General features: G+C 45.4%; 1 protein-coding gene across 1 annotated transcript in view; it reads right to left on the bottom strand.

The window, feature by feature from the left end:
• Window positions 1–17,280, bottom strand: part of MDN1 (midasin AAA ATPase 1) — a 177,356-nt gene that overhangs the window by 156,300 nt on the left and 3,776 nt on the right. Inside the window, exons 2-5 of the mRNA XM_062186507.1 lie at window positions 11,863–12,089; window positions 2,171–2,395; window positions 1,721–1,828; window positions 1,450–1,642 (exon numbers count right to left, since the gene is read on the bottom strand). Of these exons, the coding sequence (XP_062042491.1) occupies window positions 1,450–1,642; window positions 1,721–1,828; window positions 2,171–2,395; window positions 11,863–12,089 (753 nt within the window). The remainder of the gene's footprint in view (window positions 1–1,449; window positions 1,643–1,720; window positions 1,829–2,170; window positions 2,396–11,862; window positions 12,090–17,280) is intronic.

Consider the following 17,280-nt stretch of genomic DNA (forward strand, 5'->3'; position numbering starts at 1 on the left):
TGGCTGCTGGCTTCAGCCTGGCTCAGCCCAAACTGTTGTGACTATCTGAGGAGTCAACCAGAATATAGAAGATCTTTCTCTGTCTCTGTGCCTTTCAAATAAGTACATAAATCTTAGAAATCTGCTGTTAACATAACAATATCACTTTCTTTTTTAATTTAAAAGTCAGAGTTACACAGAGAGAGGAAAGGCAGAGAGAGAGAGAAAGAGAGGTCTTCTATCCAATGGTTCACTCCCCAGATGGCCTCAACGGCCGGAGCTGTGCCTATCCGAAGCCAGGAGCCAAGATCTTCTTTTGGGTCTCCCACGTGGGTGCAGGGGTCCAAGGACTTGGGCCATCTTCTACTGCTTTCCCAGGCCACAGCAGAGAGCTGGATTAGAAGTGGAGCACCAGGGATTAGAACTGGCACCCATATGGGATGCCAGTGCTTCAGGCCAGGGCATTAACCCTCTGCACCACAGCGCTGGTCCCAACAATATCACTTTCAAAAAATGAATAAATAAATAACCCAGGACTTGTTCCAGAAAGAAAATACCATCCAACCAATAACTGCTGGAGAAAACAGACCAGCCCCAAATTGGTCAAGATTTATGATCCTTGGCCGGAGCCGTGGTTCAACAGGCTAATCCTCCGCCTTGCGGCGCTGGCACACCAGGTTCTAGTCCCGGTTGGGGCACCGGATTCTATCCTGGTTGCCCCTCTTCCAGGCCAGCTCTCTGCTATGGCCCGGGAAAGCAGTGGAGGATGGCCCAAGTGCTTGGGCCCTGCACCCGCATGGGAGACCAGGAGAAGGACCTGGCTCCTGGCTTCGGATCAGCGAGATGCACCGGCTGCAGCGGCCACTGGAGGGTGAACCAACGGCAAAAAGGAAGACCTTTCTCTCTGTCTCTCTCTCTCACTATCCACTCTGCCTGTCAAAAAAAAAAAAAAAAAAAAAGATTTATGATCCTTAAGACTGTCCTTGTGTGATCTAGTGCTACAGTCTTAAAAAGGAGGTTGTTTCACAGAGTAAGGAGGAAGTACACTATATATACAGCCTCCACAGAACAGGTAAAGAGAATATTCTGACAGAAGAAACCACTGCTGGAACCTAGAGCAGTCCAAGGGTCTCCAGGTAACTAAGCCTGCCTTTGTATTACAATAATATGAGACCACCACACAACTTATTCAACTTCATACAGTGTGGTAGAAAGCAAACAAGAGAAACAGAAGAGCTTTGCTAAAGTTAAAGCACTGTTATAGCTTCTAATTTCACATCTAACAGGGGCAAAAGATATCATAGAGAAGAGCCCAAGATGATTTTCTATCTTAAAAACTACCAGGAATAAAGCAAGGTCTTAGCAAACTCAAGTTGGTTCACACTTGGTACAGAGAGCCCAGCAAAGGAAAGCCTATACTCAAGTGTTCAGGAGGATAAGGGAGTACACCCCCTACTAATAGCAACATACCAGCTCTCCTGGGGTTGGTGGCTGCCCACGCAGCACCACCCCACAGACAGCTGTCACTCTGGAAGACAGGTCAGTTGAAATAAGGTGTCCTGGTAAGTATTGCAGATCCTTCTCCTTACGCCAATGGGAAGCTTCTGGATTGGCCAAAACCAAGGCCTTCTCCAAGTCCTGCAGCTGTGCCTCTTCTAATAATCTAAAGGAAGAGAGTCGAATCAATTACTTTATTGCACAAAAAAACCACAGCAAGATCTCCAGGGAAGATTCTGCTTACCTCAACCTGAAATGGATCAATTCATCATTACTAAAAATCTTCTTCAGAAATGATAATTTGTGTTCTTCATTCATACAGGTGACCAAAGCAAGACAGTTGGCTGTATACCTACAGAAAAACAAAGTATGTCATTCAGCTGATTTACAGTTAATGAAAAGGAAAATTTATTAACCAATTGAACACTAGAAAAAGAAAATATTAAAAAACTATTACAACACATATAAAAGCGAGAAATATAAATCAGACATGATGAATTCATATGATAGAGCATATATAAACAGTAGAACTCACTTGTATTATCTTCCTTTCCTGAGGTGACAGATGATTAAAGAAAGGATGAAGAACCCAAAACCATAAGAACACAGAAAACTCAATATGGCTTCCTTTCCCTCTTCATGCATACACCCACTCCACCACCCCCACACTAGAACAACTCCAACAGCTACACACCAGCGGACCAAGGTGTCATGGCTTCTGAGCAAAGGGACACACACACTCCAGTCCCAGAGCTCTCGGAACACAGACTGCTCTTGCTGTAGAAACTTGTAGGCTGCCTCCATCAGGTCCCGGAGCTTCATTCGTTTGCGCCCGTAACGGACTGGATTAGCATCTGAACTCTCTAGGAAGAGTCTCTGAAAGACTGGAGAGGCGTCTTTGAAGTATCTCAGGGCAAATCTTCAAACAGAAAGAGTATTTTCATGAGTTAATGAGAATGTCAAAGCATTCGTCTTTACTCTTTAGACAGTATCAGAGAATTGAACAGAACTCCAAGCACCAGAGAACACAATACTTAGTAAGCTAAAGATACACAGTCCTAGGTCGGCGCCGTGGCTCAACAGGCTAATCCTCCGCCTTGCGGCGCCGGCACCCCAGGTTCTAGTCCCGGTCAGGGCGCCAGATTCTGTCCTGGTTGCCCCTCTTCCAGGCCAGCTCTCTGCTGTGGCCAGGGAGTGCAGTGGAGAATGGCCCAAGTGCTTGGGCCCTGCACCCGCATGGGAGACCAGGAGAAGCACCTGGCTCCTGGCTTCAGATCAGCACGGTGCGCCGGCCACAACACACCGGCCGCAGCAGCCATTGGAGGGTGAACCAACAGCAAAGGGAGACCTTTCTCTCTCTCTCTCTCTCTCATTGTCCACTCTGCCTGTCAAAAATTAAAAAAAAAATAAAATAAAAGATACACAGTCCTAAGATTGTATCCTGTTCAAGTTCAGGAACCAGGATCAGGGCATGAGATATCTTGACTGAAGGGATACAAAAACCTAAAGGGGGAGCCAGCATTGTGGCACAAAGAGTTAAGCAACCACTTACAACATCAGCATTCTACTTGAGCACTGAATTGAGTCCCAGATCTTCCATTTCCAATCCAGCTCCCTGCTAATACACCTGGGAAACAGTGGAGGACAACCCTGGACCTTGCACCTGCAAGGGAGGCCCAGACGGAGTTCTGGGCTCCTGGCTTTGTCCTGGTCCAGCCCCAGTAAATGTAGTCATTCAGGGAGTGAACCAGCAGATGAAAGATTTTTCTCACTCTGACTTTCTCTCTTTGTAACTCTGCCTTCCAAGTAAATATATAAATCTTTTTAAAAGATTTTGAAAGTCAGAGTTACACAGAGAAGGAGAGGCAGAAAGAGAGAGAGGAAGAAAAGGGAGGGTTCCATCCACTGGTTCACTCCCCAGTTGGCCGCAATGGCCGGAGCTGCACCAATCCGAAGCCAGGAGCCAGGTGCTTCTTCTGGGTTTCCCTCGCGGGTGCAGGGACTCAAACACTTGGACCATCCTCTACTGCTTTTCCAGGCCACAGCAGAGAGCCAGATCAGAAGTGGAACAGCCGGGTCTGAACCAGCACCCATATGGGATACCAGCACTGTAGGCAGCGGCTTTACCCACTACGCCACAGCACAGCCCCAATAAAACTTAAAAAACAAAACAAACAAAAAACTTGAAATGGAAAAACTCATAGAAGCAAAGGAACTTACAAGTTTTAACTACTAAAAATGCACTCACTTCCAACACTTATTGAACCTTCACTATAAGCCAGACACTGTGTCACTAGCTGGAGATTTAAAACCAAGGAGATACTTCTTTCTTCATGAGGCATCTGCTGTCTAGTAAGAAAGTCCAACCAGTTAGGAAAACACTAAGAGGCACAAAGAAAAAAAGATTCACCTGAACCTAGGGATGTAATGAAGGGTTGCATAAGTTGCTTCTTAAAAGTAAGTGATCTGGGTCCAGCGCTGTGGCATAGCGGGTAAAGCCGCTGCCTGCAGTGCCGGCACCTCATATGGGTGCCGATTCAAGTCCTGGCTGCTCCACTTCCGATCCAGCTCTCTGCTACAGCCTGGGAAAGCAGTAGAAGATGGCCCAGGTCCTTGGGCCCCTGCCCCTGCATGGGAGACCCAGAAGAAGCTCCTGGCTCCTGGCTTTTAGATCGGCACAGCTCTGGCCATTGCGGCCAACTGGGGAGTGAACCATTGGATGGAACACTTCTTTCTCTCTCTCTGCCTCTCCTTCTCTGTGTTCTGACTTTCAAATAAATAAATAAATCTAAAAAAAAAAAAAAAAAAGTAAGAGATCTTCTGGGGCCAGCATTGTGGCATAGCAGGTAAAGCCACCGCCTACAGTGCCAGCATCCCACATGTGTACCAGTTCAAGTCTGGCCTGCTCCACTTCGTATCCAGCTCCCCACTAATGTACCTGGGGAAGCAGCAGAGATGGTCCAAGTCCTTGGGAGCCTGCACCCATGTGGGAGACCCAGAAGTTCCTGGCTCCATGCTTCCACCTGGCCCAGCCCTGGCCATTGCAGCCATTTGTGGAGTGAACCAGCAGATTTAAGATAGATCACTCAGCCGGCGCCGTGGCTCAATAGGCTAATCCTCTGCCTGCGGCGCCGGCACCCCAGGTTCTAGTCCCAGTCTGGGCACCGGATTCTGTCCTGGTTGCCCCTCTTCCAGGCCAGCCCGGTAGTGCAGTGGAGGATGGCCCAAGTGCTTGGGCCCTACACCCGCATGGAGACCAGGAGAAGAACCTGGCTCCAGCCTTCGGATCAGAGCGGCACGCTGGCCACAACAGCCATTGGGGGGTGAACCAACGGAAAAAGGAAGACCTTTCTCTCGCTCTATCTCTCTCACTGTCCACTCTGCCTGTCAAAAAAAAAAAAAAATCGATTTCTCTCTGCCTCTGTCTCTGTTTCTCTGCTTTTCAAGTAAATAAATAAATCTTTAGGTAAAAGATCTTCTCAAGAACATAAAGAAAAAGGACATTCTAAGTAGATATAAAAAGAAGTTAATTTTTTCACTTTGTGTTACTATGTGGGAGCAAACTGTTGAAATCTTAATATATTCTAAACTGATCTTCTGTATATAAAGAGAATTGAAAATGAATCTTGATGTGAATGGAGGGGGAGAGGGAGTGGGAAAGGGGAGGGCTGCGGATGGGAGGGAAGTTTTTTTTTGGGAGGGAGCCATTGTAATCCATAAGCTGTACTTTGGAAATTTATATTCATTAAATAAAAGTTTAAAAAAAAAAGAAGTTAATCAGATAGCACCAGGAAACAGCCGTGGGCACAGAAAGATGTCAGCCAGCAGGAGATGAGAAGGCAAGGGTCAAATAATACAGAGCTTAGGAGACCTGAGGTAAAATGCTGTGGATTTATTGTAGGCTTGTGTTGCACACACATCAAATTTTTTTTTTAACTAATTAATTTATTTGAAAGAGTTATATATAGAGAGATCTTCCATCCACTAGTTCACTTCCCAATGGCTGCAACATCCGGGACTGGGCCAGGCCAAAGCCAGGAGCAGAGCTTCACCCGGGTCTCCAATGTGGGTGGCAGGGGCCTCAATTTGAGCCATGTTCCACTGCTTTCCCAAGCCATTAGTAGGGTGCTGGAGCAGCTGGGATACGAATTGGAGCCCATGAGATGCTGGAGACACAGGTGGCAGCTTTATCCACTACACCACAACATAGGCCCCTGCTAATAGATTCTTCTAGGAGAAAACGCTTGAGACTCCATAAGAAACACTGATGCAAACTAACTTACCCAGGTCTCTATTTATGTACTCAGAAAAGGTTTCAGTGGTGTTAGAATCTCTAAATGGCATTATCAATGAAGGTCTTCTATATGAAACTAATCTACAGACTTGAAGGAGCAACTTGTTATTTTCAAATGCTTAAACCTTGGTAGCAAAAAAACCATACGACATACAAAGAATTAGGGGGACAAAGCCAAGGAGAAAAAATAAAACACCAGAAACCAACTACACAGAAACACATATACATAAACCAAGAATTTAAATGTCAATAAGCTAAAGCTGGGCCAGTATTGTGGCATAGGAATGGACAAAAACCTAAAGTGAAAAAATGGTACCAAAGAGTTCACACAAATAATGACCAAGAGAGTGGGAGTAACTACCCTAATAAGACTCAGCACAGGGACCGTGTTGTAATGTGGTGTACTAAGCTACTGCCTGCAATGCCAGCATCCAATATGGGTACCAGTTCAAGTCCCAGACGCTCCACTTCTATTCTAGCTCCCTGCTAATACACGTTGTAAATCAGAAAAAGATGGAAAAAGTGCTTGGGCCCCTGCTACCCATGGGGGAGATCCAAAAGCTCCTGTCTCTTGGCTTTAGCCTGGTCCAGACCTAGCCATTGTAGCCACTTGAGGAGTGAACCAGTGAATGGAAAACCTCTCTCTGTCTCTCCCTCTCTCTTTCTAACTCTGCTTTTCGAATGAATAAATCTTAAAAAAAAAAAAAAAAAAAAAAAAAAGAGGCTAACCAGACTAAATTGAAAACTATCACCAAGAAACAGAGAAGATAAAAGGATTGATTTACTTAAAAAAAAAAAAAAAAAAAGTACGCACCACCATCAAAGCTCCTAAAAACCTGAAGCAAACCTTGTGGAGAATTAGAAGACCTATTCAATATCCCACTTTCAATACTGGATAGAACAGTCACACAGAAAATAAATAAGGAAACAGAGGAACTGAACAACACTTCAGACCAACAAAATATGTATCTGTGTCAAGTGTATATGGAACACGTTTGAGAAGACATTACTAGGTGATAAAACAAGTTTCACATTTTAAAAAGATGGAAACTAGGAGCAGGTATTTGGTGCAACAGTTAAGACACTTCTCAGGATGCTCACATCCCATATCAGAGTGCTTGAGATCAAAGTTCCACCTCTGCTCCAGATACAACTTCCCACTAATGTGCACTCTGGGGAAGCAGCAGGTAGTATTTCAAATACTTGGGTCCCTGATACTCATGTGGGAGACCCAGATGGTTCAGCCTGACCCAACCCTAGCTATTGCAGTCATCTGGGAAGTGAATCAGGGAGTGAAATCTCTGTCTCTCTTGTTCAAATACATGAAAATAGGCCGGCGCCACAGCTCACTAGGCTAATCCTCCGCACCCCGGGTTCTAGTCCCAGTCGGGGCGCCGGATTCTGTCCCGGTTGCTCCTCTTCCAGTCCAGCTCTCTGCTGTGGCCCAGGAAGGCAGTGGAGGATGGCCCAAGTCCTTGGGCCTTGCACCCACATGGGAGACCAGGAGAAGCACCTGGCTCCTGGCTTCGGATCGGTGCAGCGTGCTGGCCCTAGCAGCCATCTGGGGGGTGAACCAACGGAAAAGGAAGACCTTTCTCTCTCACTGCCTAACTCTACCTGTCCAAAAAAAAAAAAAAAAACATGAAAATAAACTTTTTCTTTTTTCTTCCTCTTTTTTCTTCTTTTTTTTTTTTTAAAGAAAATTGATGAAATTAGAGTTGTTTCTTTTGGGGAGGGGGGTGAAGAGAAGGATAAATAAAGTTACAAATCCTTAGCAACATTCAGAAAAAAAAAGAATACACAAATAAGAAATTACAAGAGTGGGGGCCATTGTGGTGCAGCGGGTTAAGCTGCCACCTGTGACACCAACATCCCATATGATGCCGGTTCATGTCCTAGCTGCTCCACTTCCAGCACCCTGCTCATAGCCTGGGAAAAGCAGCAGAGGATGGCCCAAGTGCTTGGACCCCTGTTACCAGTGTGGGAGACCTGGAAGAAGCTACCGGCTTCTGCCCAGCCCAGCTCCAACAGTTGCAGCCATTTGGGGAATGAACCAGAGGATGGAAGATCTCTTTCTCTCTCTCTCTAATTCTGCCTATCAAATAAGTAAATCTTTAAAAATAAATAAGTAAAAATGTGGAGAAAAGCTGTGAAACTGTGGTGATACCTTTACATTATCTGTAAATATATTAAAACACCACTGAATTGTGCATTTATGTGGTATATGAGCTATTCTGAAAATGTGTGCATACTCTCAGGTGTGTTGAAGAATGAGAAAGAGGGTATCTTTGAAGAAACATACCAAACTAGTAATAGCAGGTTTTTCTAGAGAGGGGGAGGGGGAAGGGAGGAGATGGAGAAGGGAGGGGAGGGAGAGGAAGAGGGAGAGGGGGAAGGAGAAGGAGAGGGGGAAGGATGAGGGGGAGGAGAAGGGGGAGGAAAGAAAGAAGGAAGCAGAGGGAAGAGGGAGAGGGGAGGGGAGGTGGAGGGGGAGAGAGAGAGAGATCTTCCGTCTGCTGGTTCATTCAGTCTGGCTGGGACTGGGCCAGACTGAAGGAGGAGACTGGAACTCCATCCTAGTCTCTTACATAGGTATCAGGGGCCCAAGTACTGCCTTGAACCAGTGCCCATATTGGATGCCAGCATCACAAGCGGCAGCTTAACCTGCTATGCCACAACAATGGTCCCCATTCTCTCCTTTGAATATTATTCAGATAAATCTTTTTCTTATTAAAGAAATGAAAAAAAGTGGGTGTTATTCTACCATAACATTTTTTTTCACAGGGGTGCATTTATCAAGTAAATAGTATGGGGCCAGCGCTGTGGTGTAGTAGGTTAAGCCTCTGCCTGTGGCACCAACATTCCATATGGGCACAGGTTCTAGTCCCAGCTGCTCCACTTCCAATCTAATTCCCTACTATTGGCATGGGAAAGCAGTGGAAAATGGACCAAGTGCTTGGGCTCCTGTACCTATGTGGGAGACCCAAAAGTAGCTCCTGGCTTCAGATCGGCCCAGCTCTGGCTGTTGAAGCCATTTGGGAGTGAACTAGCAGATGGAAGATCTCTCTCTCTCTGTATCTCTGTAACTCTACCTTTCAAATAAATAGTTTTGTTTTGTTTCTTCCTAAGATTTATCTATTTGAAAGGCAGAGTTACAGAGAGGCAGAGGCAGAGGACAGAGAGGAGCCTGGAATTCCTTCTGGGTCTCAGGGCCCTATGCATTGGGCCATCTTCTGCTGCTTTCCCAGGCACATCCACAGGGAACTAGAATAGAAGTGGAGCCACTGGGACCCAAACTGGCACTCATACAAGATGCCAGTGTCACAGGCAATTTAATTCAGTGTGCCCAACACTAGCTCCTAGTCTCAAGATTTAACTGAAGGAAACCTTGCTGCTGTTTGAAGAACTGGTAGGTTTGGAGGAAAACTCACACCTCTAGGGTCAGAAGTGAAGGGTTATAAGAATATATATATAGGGAAAGTAACTTTTTTTTTTCCTTTTTGTCACTCCATAAAACTAGCATGCACTGCAAAAGACTCTATCCACTAGTTCAGCCCCCAGATGGCTGTAATGTCCAGGGCTGGGCTGGGCCGAAGCCAGGGGAAGCTTCATCCAGGTCTCCCATGTAGGTGGCAGGGACTCACGCACGTGGGCCATATTCCACTGCTCCTTCCTAAGCCACTTACATGGAGCTAGATAGGAAGTGTAGTAGCTGGGACACAAACCTGTACCATATAGTATGCCAGTGTCACAGGCGGCAGTTTTACCTAAGCTATGACACCAGTCCCATAACACATAATATTTATTTAAAAGTCTGTTTCCAGCTCCTAAAGTACAGAAACACTGTCTTATTTGACTTCCTCATTCCCATGATGTGGCCCCAAGCTTTAAAGAGAGGACCTTGCTACTCAGTAACTCAGTGAATGGCTGCAGCCCACCCAAATGCATTAGGGAAAACAGGTACCCCTCTCTGCAAAGTAATCTAAGGCATTTACCAAATTAACCAGTGCATTTCTCACAGCCAAAATTCAAATACCATTGCCTATAATTCATTTTAATCATACATTGATTCACCATTTCCAAATTTATTCCTTGCTTTTTTTTTTTTTAAGATTTATTTATTTATTTGAAAGTCAGAGCTAGAGAGAGAGAGAGAGAGAGAGAGAGAGAGAGAGAGAGAAAGAGAGGTCTTCCATCCACTGGTTCACTTCCCAGTTGGTTGCAACGGCTGGAGTTGCGCCAATCCGATGCCAGGAGCCAGAAGCTTCTTCCGGGTCTCCCACATGGGTGCAGGATCCCAAGGACCTGGGCCATCCTCTACTGCTATCCCAGGCCACAGCAAACAGCTGGATGGGAAGAGGAGCAGCCGAGACTAGAACTGGCACCCACATGGGATGCCAGCGCTTCAGGCCAGGGCTTTAACCCGCTGCACCACAGTGCAGGCCGTCCTTGTTTGTTTTTAATTTACTCTATCCCAGCTCCTCTGGAAGCTGCATTGTATCATTCTGGGGACAAGGTAGGAACATAAATAAAATAAAAAACATATTGCCTTGGCAAAATGAAAAAGTAGCAGTACTTCTCATCCATTTAATAAAAAAATAAAATATGAAGCTGAAGAGAAACAGAACTGGCTGACGCATCACTTTAATGATTCTCAAACACAATTCTGAAGCACTGGACCCAAAGGCTTAGGATAAACAGGGGCTCAAATTACCACAATACCAATTGTATAGTAGTCAGCATATCTTGTGAATCATTAGCACAAATACTGTTGCCCTTGAGGAAACATAAATTTTGTTTTAAAGATTTATTTATTGGGGCGGCGCTGTGGCACAGTGGGTTAAGTCTCAGTCTGCAACACCGGCATCCCATGTGGGCACCTGTTCGAGTCTCAGCTTCCTCTCTTCCAACCCAGCTCTCTACTATGGCCTGGGAAAGGAGTGGTGGATGACCCAGGAGCTTGGGACCCTGCACCCGTGTGGCAGACCCAGAAGATTCTGGCTATGGCCTGGGAAAGGAGTGGAGGATGACTCCTGGCTCCTGGCTTCAGAACAGCGCAACTCCAGCCATTACAGACATTTGGGGAGTGAACCAGCGGATGAAAGACCTTTCTCTCTGCCTCTCAAATAAATAAATAAATAAATCTTTAAAATAAATAAATATTTATTTACTTGAGAGGCAGAGTTACAAAGAAAGCCAGAAGCAGAGAAAAGAGAGAATGATCTTCCATCCATTTGGGTTCATTCCTCAAATCGCCACAATGGTCAGGTATGGGCCAGGCCAGGAGCCAGGAGCCAGGAGCCAAGAGCTTCTTTTAGGTCTCTCACGTGGGTGCAGGGGCCCAAGTACTTGGGCCATCTTCCAATGCTTTCCCAGGTACATTAGCAGGGAACTGAATCGCAAGCAGAGCACCCAGGTCTCAAACCAGCATCCATATGGGATAATGACACCACAGGTAGAGGCTTAACTTTCTACGCCATAGCACTGATCCCAACATAAATTATTAAAGTACCATGTTTTTTCTGTCTCCTGATCTCTCTCCATCTCTCTGTCTCTCTCTCTTGATCTCTCTCTTACATTCTCTCTTTTTCCTTCTTCACCCCTTCCCTCTGGTCTGTCATGTTACCAATAAACCATTTCCCTTAAAAAAATAAAATAAAATAAAAAATAAATTAATAAAAATAAATTAAATAAAATAAAATATGTGAGGCTCCAATCCTGACATACAGTCAGCCCACAGCACATATTCCTCTACCATGTACAACAGTGATCTACACTTTGCTGTGTATCTTCTAGTCCCACTACACTGGTCCATATTTAACTTCTCCTTTAAGAAAAGTTCATACAAATGTGGAAATACCCCAAGCCTTTGTTTCTTATTTTCTTGAGAACATATTCCAAGAAAGCCTAAGTGCATTTATTATGTTGAAGACTAATACAGGAAGCACTGGATTTGAGATGCTCCTGCTCATACCTGGAATAGCACTATTCCTGTGTAGAGTGAATTCAATAGCCCCTGACACTCAGTTCACCCAGGAGACAGCAGGTTCTAGCACTCAAGTAGATATGTGAAGAACAAAAGTGCTACTCACGGAAAGACGTCAGGATGGCTCCCAATGAGTTTGCTCATCGACACACAGAGTCGTTCGTGTAGATCATGGTTCACCTGGCCTCCAGCTTTGATAGCTTCAGCATTCCTTTCCAGCAAATCCAAAAGAAGGGGGCGCAGCTGGCGGCCAACCAACACTGTACAGTCCTTGTCCAGGAGCAACTGTGCTAAGGTACTCAGAACACACTGGCGGTCTTGGGAGGTCCACACCTGACAGGGCAGTGAAACAAAATTACCTATGTAAACAACATCATTTGCACTGTTGGAAAACAGCAGGGGATTCCCAGTTCGAAATCAAAGGACCCCATTTTCAGGCTTCCTAAGTGAGTTTCTCCTATAAAACACTGGGCACAGGGTAGCAAGAGAGGATGAGAATTAACTTAATGTAATAGCCATTATTAAAAGATCTCAGTTGACTGAGGTTTGAGGTTTAAGGCCTGATGTCTAGATTCCATGTAAAATGCTATACAGGGAGGGCATTCAGCACAGCAGTTAGGATTCCACTTGGGACACCTGCATTCCATATTGGAGTGCCTGGGTCCAAGTCCTGGCTCTGCTCCTGATTCCACCTTCCCACTACTGCACATACTGGGAGGCAGCAGGTCACAGTTCCTGTAGTTCCATCCCTGCCAACCACATAAAAGACCCAGATTTAGTTCCCAGCTGCTGAACTGAGCCTGGCCCAGCCACAGCAATTGCAGGCATTTGGAAAGTAAACTAACAACTGGGAGATTTCTATATTTCAAATTAAATAAATATATTTAAAATGCTACACAGCTTCCCTGAAAATTAAAGCATCTTTCAGGATCTCAACACTCCAGGGAATCAAAAACCCCAGTGTTCTTCCAGCTCCTTTGCCCTTGAAGGAAAACCTAAGAACGTGATATAGTTATTAAGTAAAATGGTCAACTCTCTTGAGTAAAGGACACAGATAAGAAATTACTCCCTGTAAATCAATGAGGCTATTCCTACTAAGGCTTCAATATTTACTAAGTAAACAAAACACATGCAAAGTAGATACCTACACTTTGATATGCAAGATGAAATAGACCACAAAATTCCTGTGCCAAGGCTCAGAATATATAGAAGGATAAAAAGAAAAGCTAAAAAGTCTGTAAATGAACTCTTATTGCTATCGTTATCTACAGGCCTACACAACACTTTCTGCTGGGCCAGGGGATAACAGGCCTCTACTACCAATGGGAAGACCCCGCCCCTAATTCAGAAAGCCCAATGCTATGAGTTCATTCCAAGGAGCTTCACACACAACTGTTAACTTTAAGAGTATACCATGATCGCTTCTCAGCCTTTTGGCTAAGATCAAATGAACAGTATACCATGAATAAAACTTAAATACTATATATAAGATATACAATTTTTTCTCCAAAATTATCACTTAGACATAAAGAGGTCACCTTACACCTGAGCTCTCACAAAGTCTCCCAAATTGTAGAGCATTTCCTCATGAAAACACCTAATTCTGAACAAAATATTGACTGAGGAAAAATGTCACCTTGAAATAATGTCAATCAGGCCGGCGCTGTGGCTTAACAGGCTAATCCTCCGCCTTGCGGCGCCGGCACAGCAGGTTCTAGTCCCGGTTGGGGTGCCGGACTCTATCCTGGTTGCCCCTCTTCCAGGCCAGCTCTCTGCTATGGCCCGGGAAGGCAGTGGAGGATGGCCCAAGTCCTTGGGCCCTGCACCCGCATGGGAGACCAGGAGAAGTGCCTGGCTCCTGGCTTCAGATCAGCGAGATGCGCTGGCCACAGCGGCCGCTGGAGGGTGAACCAACAGCAAAAAGGAAGACCTTTCTGTCACTATCCACTCTGCCTGTCAAAAAAAAAAAAAAAAAAAAAAAAAAAGAAAGAATGTCAATCAACATTAATTCTGCTGTTTGTGAGGAGGCCCTGTGATGACCTACAGCCTACCACAGTACCATAATAAAGTCACCATGCCTGGTACTCCTACTCCCATCACACACCTGAATCTGTGACACTTTGGAGACTTCTTATAAAGGCCAAAAATTGGGCAGCCACCAAATTCCTGAAACACCCCCTGGGAAAGTACCACCCCCTATGCCTCTACATTACATAAATGGATAGCTCTGAAACTTGTGGGGGGCAGCTGCATCACTTTTAACTCTGCCTCTGTGGTCCCCTTGTGGCCATCTTGTAAGTTTCTCTCACTCATCTTATATGGACACTAACTATACTGGATTAAGCCCCTAGCTAATGACCTCCCTCATTTTGACTTTATTATGTCTGCAAAGTGCCCATTTACAAATAAGGTCGTATTTATAGGTATTAGGAGCTAGGATTTCTCTATATACTTTTGACAAACACAAGTTTGCTAACACTGATACAGTCCTGAATTTTTCCAAATTTTATGCCATAAACAATATCCCATTTACAGGGTTCAGAAAAACAATAAATATCTTATTAAAACACATGGCAAGATGTTTTCTCTCCTCAACAGAAAAAGGACCAGGTAGACTAGGATACCTGTGAGCATTTGGAGGTAGAGTACAGGTTATTAAAAAAAACAAATAAAAAACAACTAGTGATTTTCTTGTTCTGTAACCAAAGGAGACCTTGAAGCCAAAGCATTTTTGGTCCTGTCACCTGACTTGGCTGCTGTTGGCAATAACAATAAAGCAATGAAAGCCAAAGGACTGACTTCTCAAACCTGTGGCTACTCCCACAACCTTCAGGTAATTATATTCTTGGGAAATCCTCACTTTCTCCTAGCAAACTGAGACCTATCTGCTGGTTAGCAGATGAAAGATCCATGTCATTCTGCCTCTTAAATAAATAAATCTTAAATATATATATGGTGGGGCCAGTGATGTGGCGCAGCAGGTTAAAGCCCCGCCTACAGTGCCATGGATGCTGGTTCAAAAACAGCTGCTTCACTTCCAATCCAGCTCCCTACTAATGTGCTCAGGAAAGCAAAAGAGGATGGTCCAACTGTTTGGGCCCCTGCACCTACATGAGAAACCCAGAAGAAGCTCCTGGTTCCTGGCTTCAGCTCGCTCAGCTCCGGCCATTGCAGCCATTTGGGGAGTGAACCAGCAGATGAAAGATCTCTGTCTCTCTCTCTCTGTAATTCTTTCAAATAAATAAAAAATAAATCCTAAAATATTTATATAAGTTTTGCTTTCAAATGTCAGATCTTTACAATTACATGTATCCACTGAAATGTTGAGAGGTAACAACTAGAATATCCTTAAGGCCCAGCAGTCAAGAAAATTGAAATTTTTGTACGTCTAATTACTTGCATCTTTTTTTTATTTAAAGCAAAGTTACAGAGAGGCAGAGGCAGAGAGAGAGCGAGAGAAAAAGAGAGGTCTTCCATCTGCTGGTTCACTCCCTAGATGGCCACAACAGCCAGGAGCTTCTTCCAAGTCTCCCATGCGGATGCGGAAGCTCAAGACTTGGGCCATCTTCTACTGCTTTCCCAGGACATAGCAGAGAGCTGGATAGGAAGTGGAGCTGCCGGGACAGGCACCCATATGGGATGCCGGCACTGCAGGTGGCAGCATTGCCCATTAGGCCACAGCGCCAACCCTTTCTAATTGCGTTTATGATTGTACTACAGAATTGTTTCTATTTATGGTTGATTTGAGTCAGAAATAGCCTTAAAGAGCCATAAGTTTTGGACTAATGCTGTGGCATAACAGGCTAAGCCTCTGGCTACAGCATCCCATATGGGTGCTGGTCTGAGTCCTGGCTGCTCCATTTTCGATGCAGCACTCTGCTAATGCACCTGGGAAAGCAGCAGAAGACAGTCTGAGTGCCTGGGCCCCTGCACCCATACGGGAGACCTGGAAGAAGCTCCTGGCTCCTGGCTTCAGATTGGTTGAGCTCCAGCCATTGTGGCCATCTAGGGAGTGAACAGGCAGACAGATGACCTTCTTCTGTCTCTCCTTCTGTCTGTAAAACCTCTCTCAAATAAATGAATTTTTTAAAAAATATTTTTAAAAGAAGTCATAAGTTTGCTTAAAACACTGAGTTTTTCAAAGCTGTGTTCTTCCAAAATAGAAGATCACATTTTATGAATATATTCATCTGGTCATTCTGCCAATAAACACACTCCATGTCAGACACCATTCTAGACACTAGAGCTATGCTGTACAGTCCCTTTTCTTAAAGTACTCTTAAGCAACCGGTGAGCACCTTATTTGAAACAAAGGAGTAAGCAGGAAAAGGGAAGAAAATTAAATACATCTGCCTGGAGAAGAAAATCCAAAAGCAGTTTTGGGAACAAGTAAGTTACTGAGTGAGGGGCACAGAAGACAGAAGCATTCTAAGTAAAGGCAATGCAAAGTCAAAGAGGTGAGAAACAGCAGGAGATGGCCCACACAATAATGATGGAAGGTTAACAAGAGGGGTGACAGCAGTGAGCAGCATAACCGTTGTTACGTTGTTACGCCTAGAAGCTCCCATCCCTGAAGTATCAACCCCTAGGCTGAGACAGGAAAATTAGCTGGGTTAAGGTTTCTTAATTTTGCACTACTGCTATTTAGGACAGGATAAAGCATGGTGGGGAGGAGGTCTTGTTTTCCAGTGCATTATAAGATGTCTAGCAGCATCTCTAGCCTCTGTACTAGATGCCAGCAGTGCCCCACTACCACCAGCAGTGATAAAAAAAAAGGAAAGAAAGAGCGAGAGAGGGAGGGAGGGAGGGGGGAGAGAGAGAGAGAGGGAGGGAGGGAGAAAAAGCATCTCCAGGTTTTCCCTGAGGGCAAAAATCATCCCACATCACCCCCAAGCCCAAGAGAACCACTGGGCTGGAGGGATATGCTGGAGAGGAATTAGAAAAACCACTTCAGGCCAGCACCGCGGCTCACTAGTCTAATCCTCTGCCTGCGACACCGGCACCCCAGGTTCTAGTCCCGGTTGGGGCACCGGATTCTGTCCTGGTTGCTCCTCTTCCAGTCCAGCTCTCTGCTGTGGCCCGGGAGGGCAGTGGAGGATGGCCCAAGTGCTTGGGCCCTGCACCTGCATGGGAGACCATGAAAAAGCACCTGGCTCCTGGCTTTAGATCAGCCGGTGAGCCCAGTGCACCAGCCGCAGCAGCCATTATGGGGTGAACCAATGGAAAAAGGAAGACCTTTCTCTCTCTCTTTCACTGTCCACTCTGCCTGTTTAAAAAAAAAAAAAAGTAGTTACTAGGGAAAGAGAGGGGTGCAATACTGATGGCAAATTTATACCTAAAGGGGCCGGCGCCGTGGCTCAACAGGCTAATCCTCCGCCTTGCGGCGCCAGCACACCGGGTTCTAGTCCCAGTTGGGGCACCGGATTCTATCCCGGTTGCCCCTCTTCCAGGCCAGCTCTCTGCTATGGCAGAGAGCAGAAGGCAGTGGAGGATGGCCCAAGTCATTGGGCCCTGCACCCCATGG

This window comes from Lepus europaeus, chromosome 3 (genome assembly GCF_033115175.1).
Source record: "Lepus europaeus isolate LE1 chromosome 3, mLepTim1.pri, whole genome shotgun sequence".
NCBI lineage: Eukaryota > Metazoa > Chordata > Mammalia > Lagomorpha > Leporidae > Lepus > Lepus europaeus.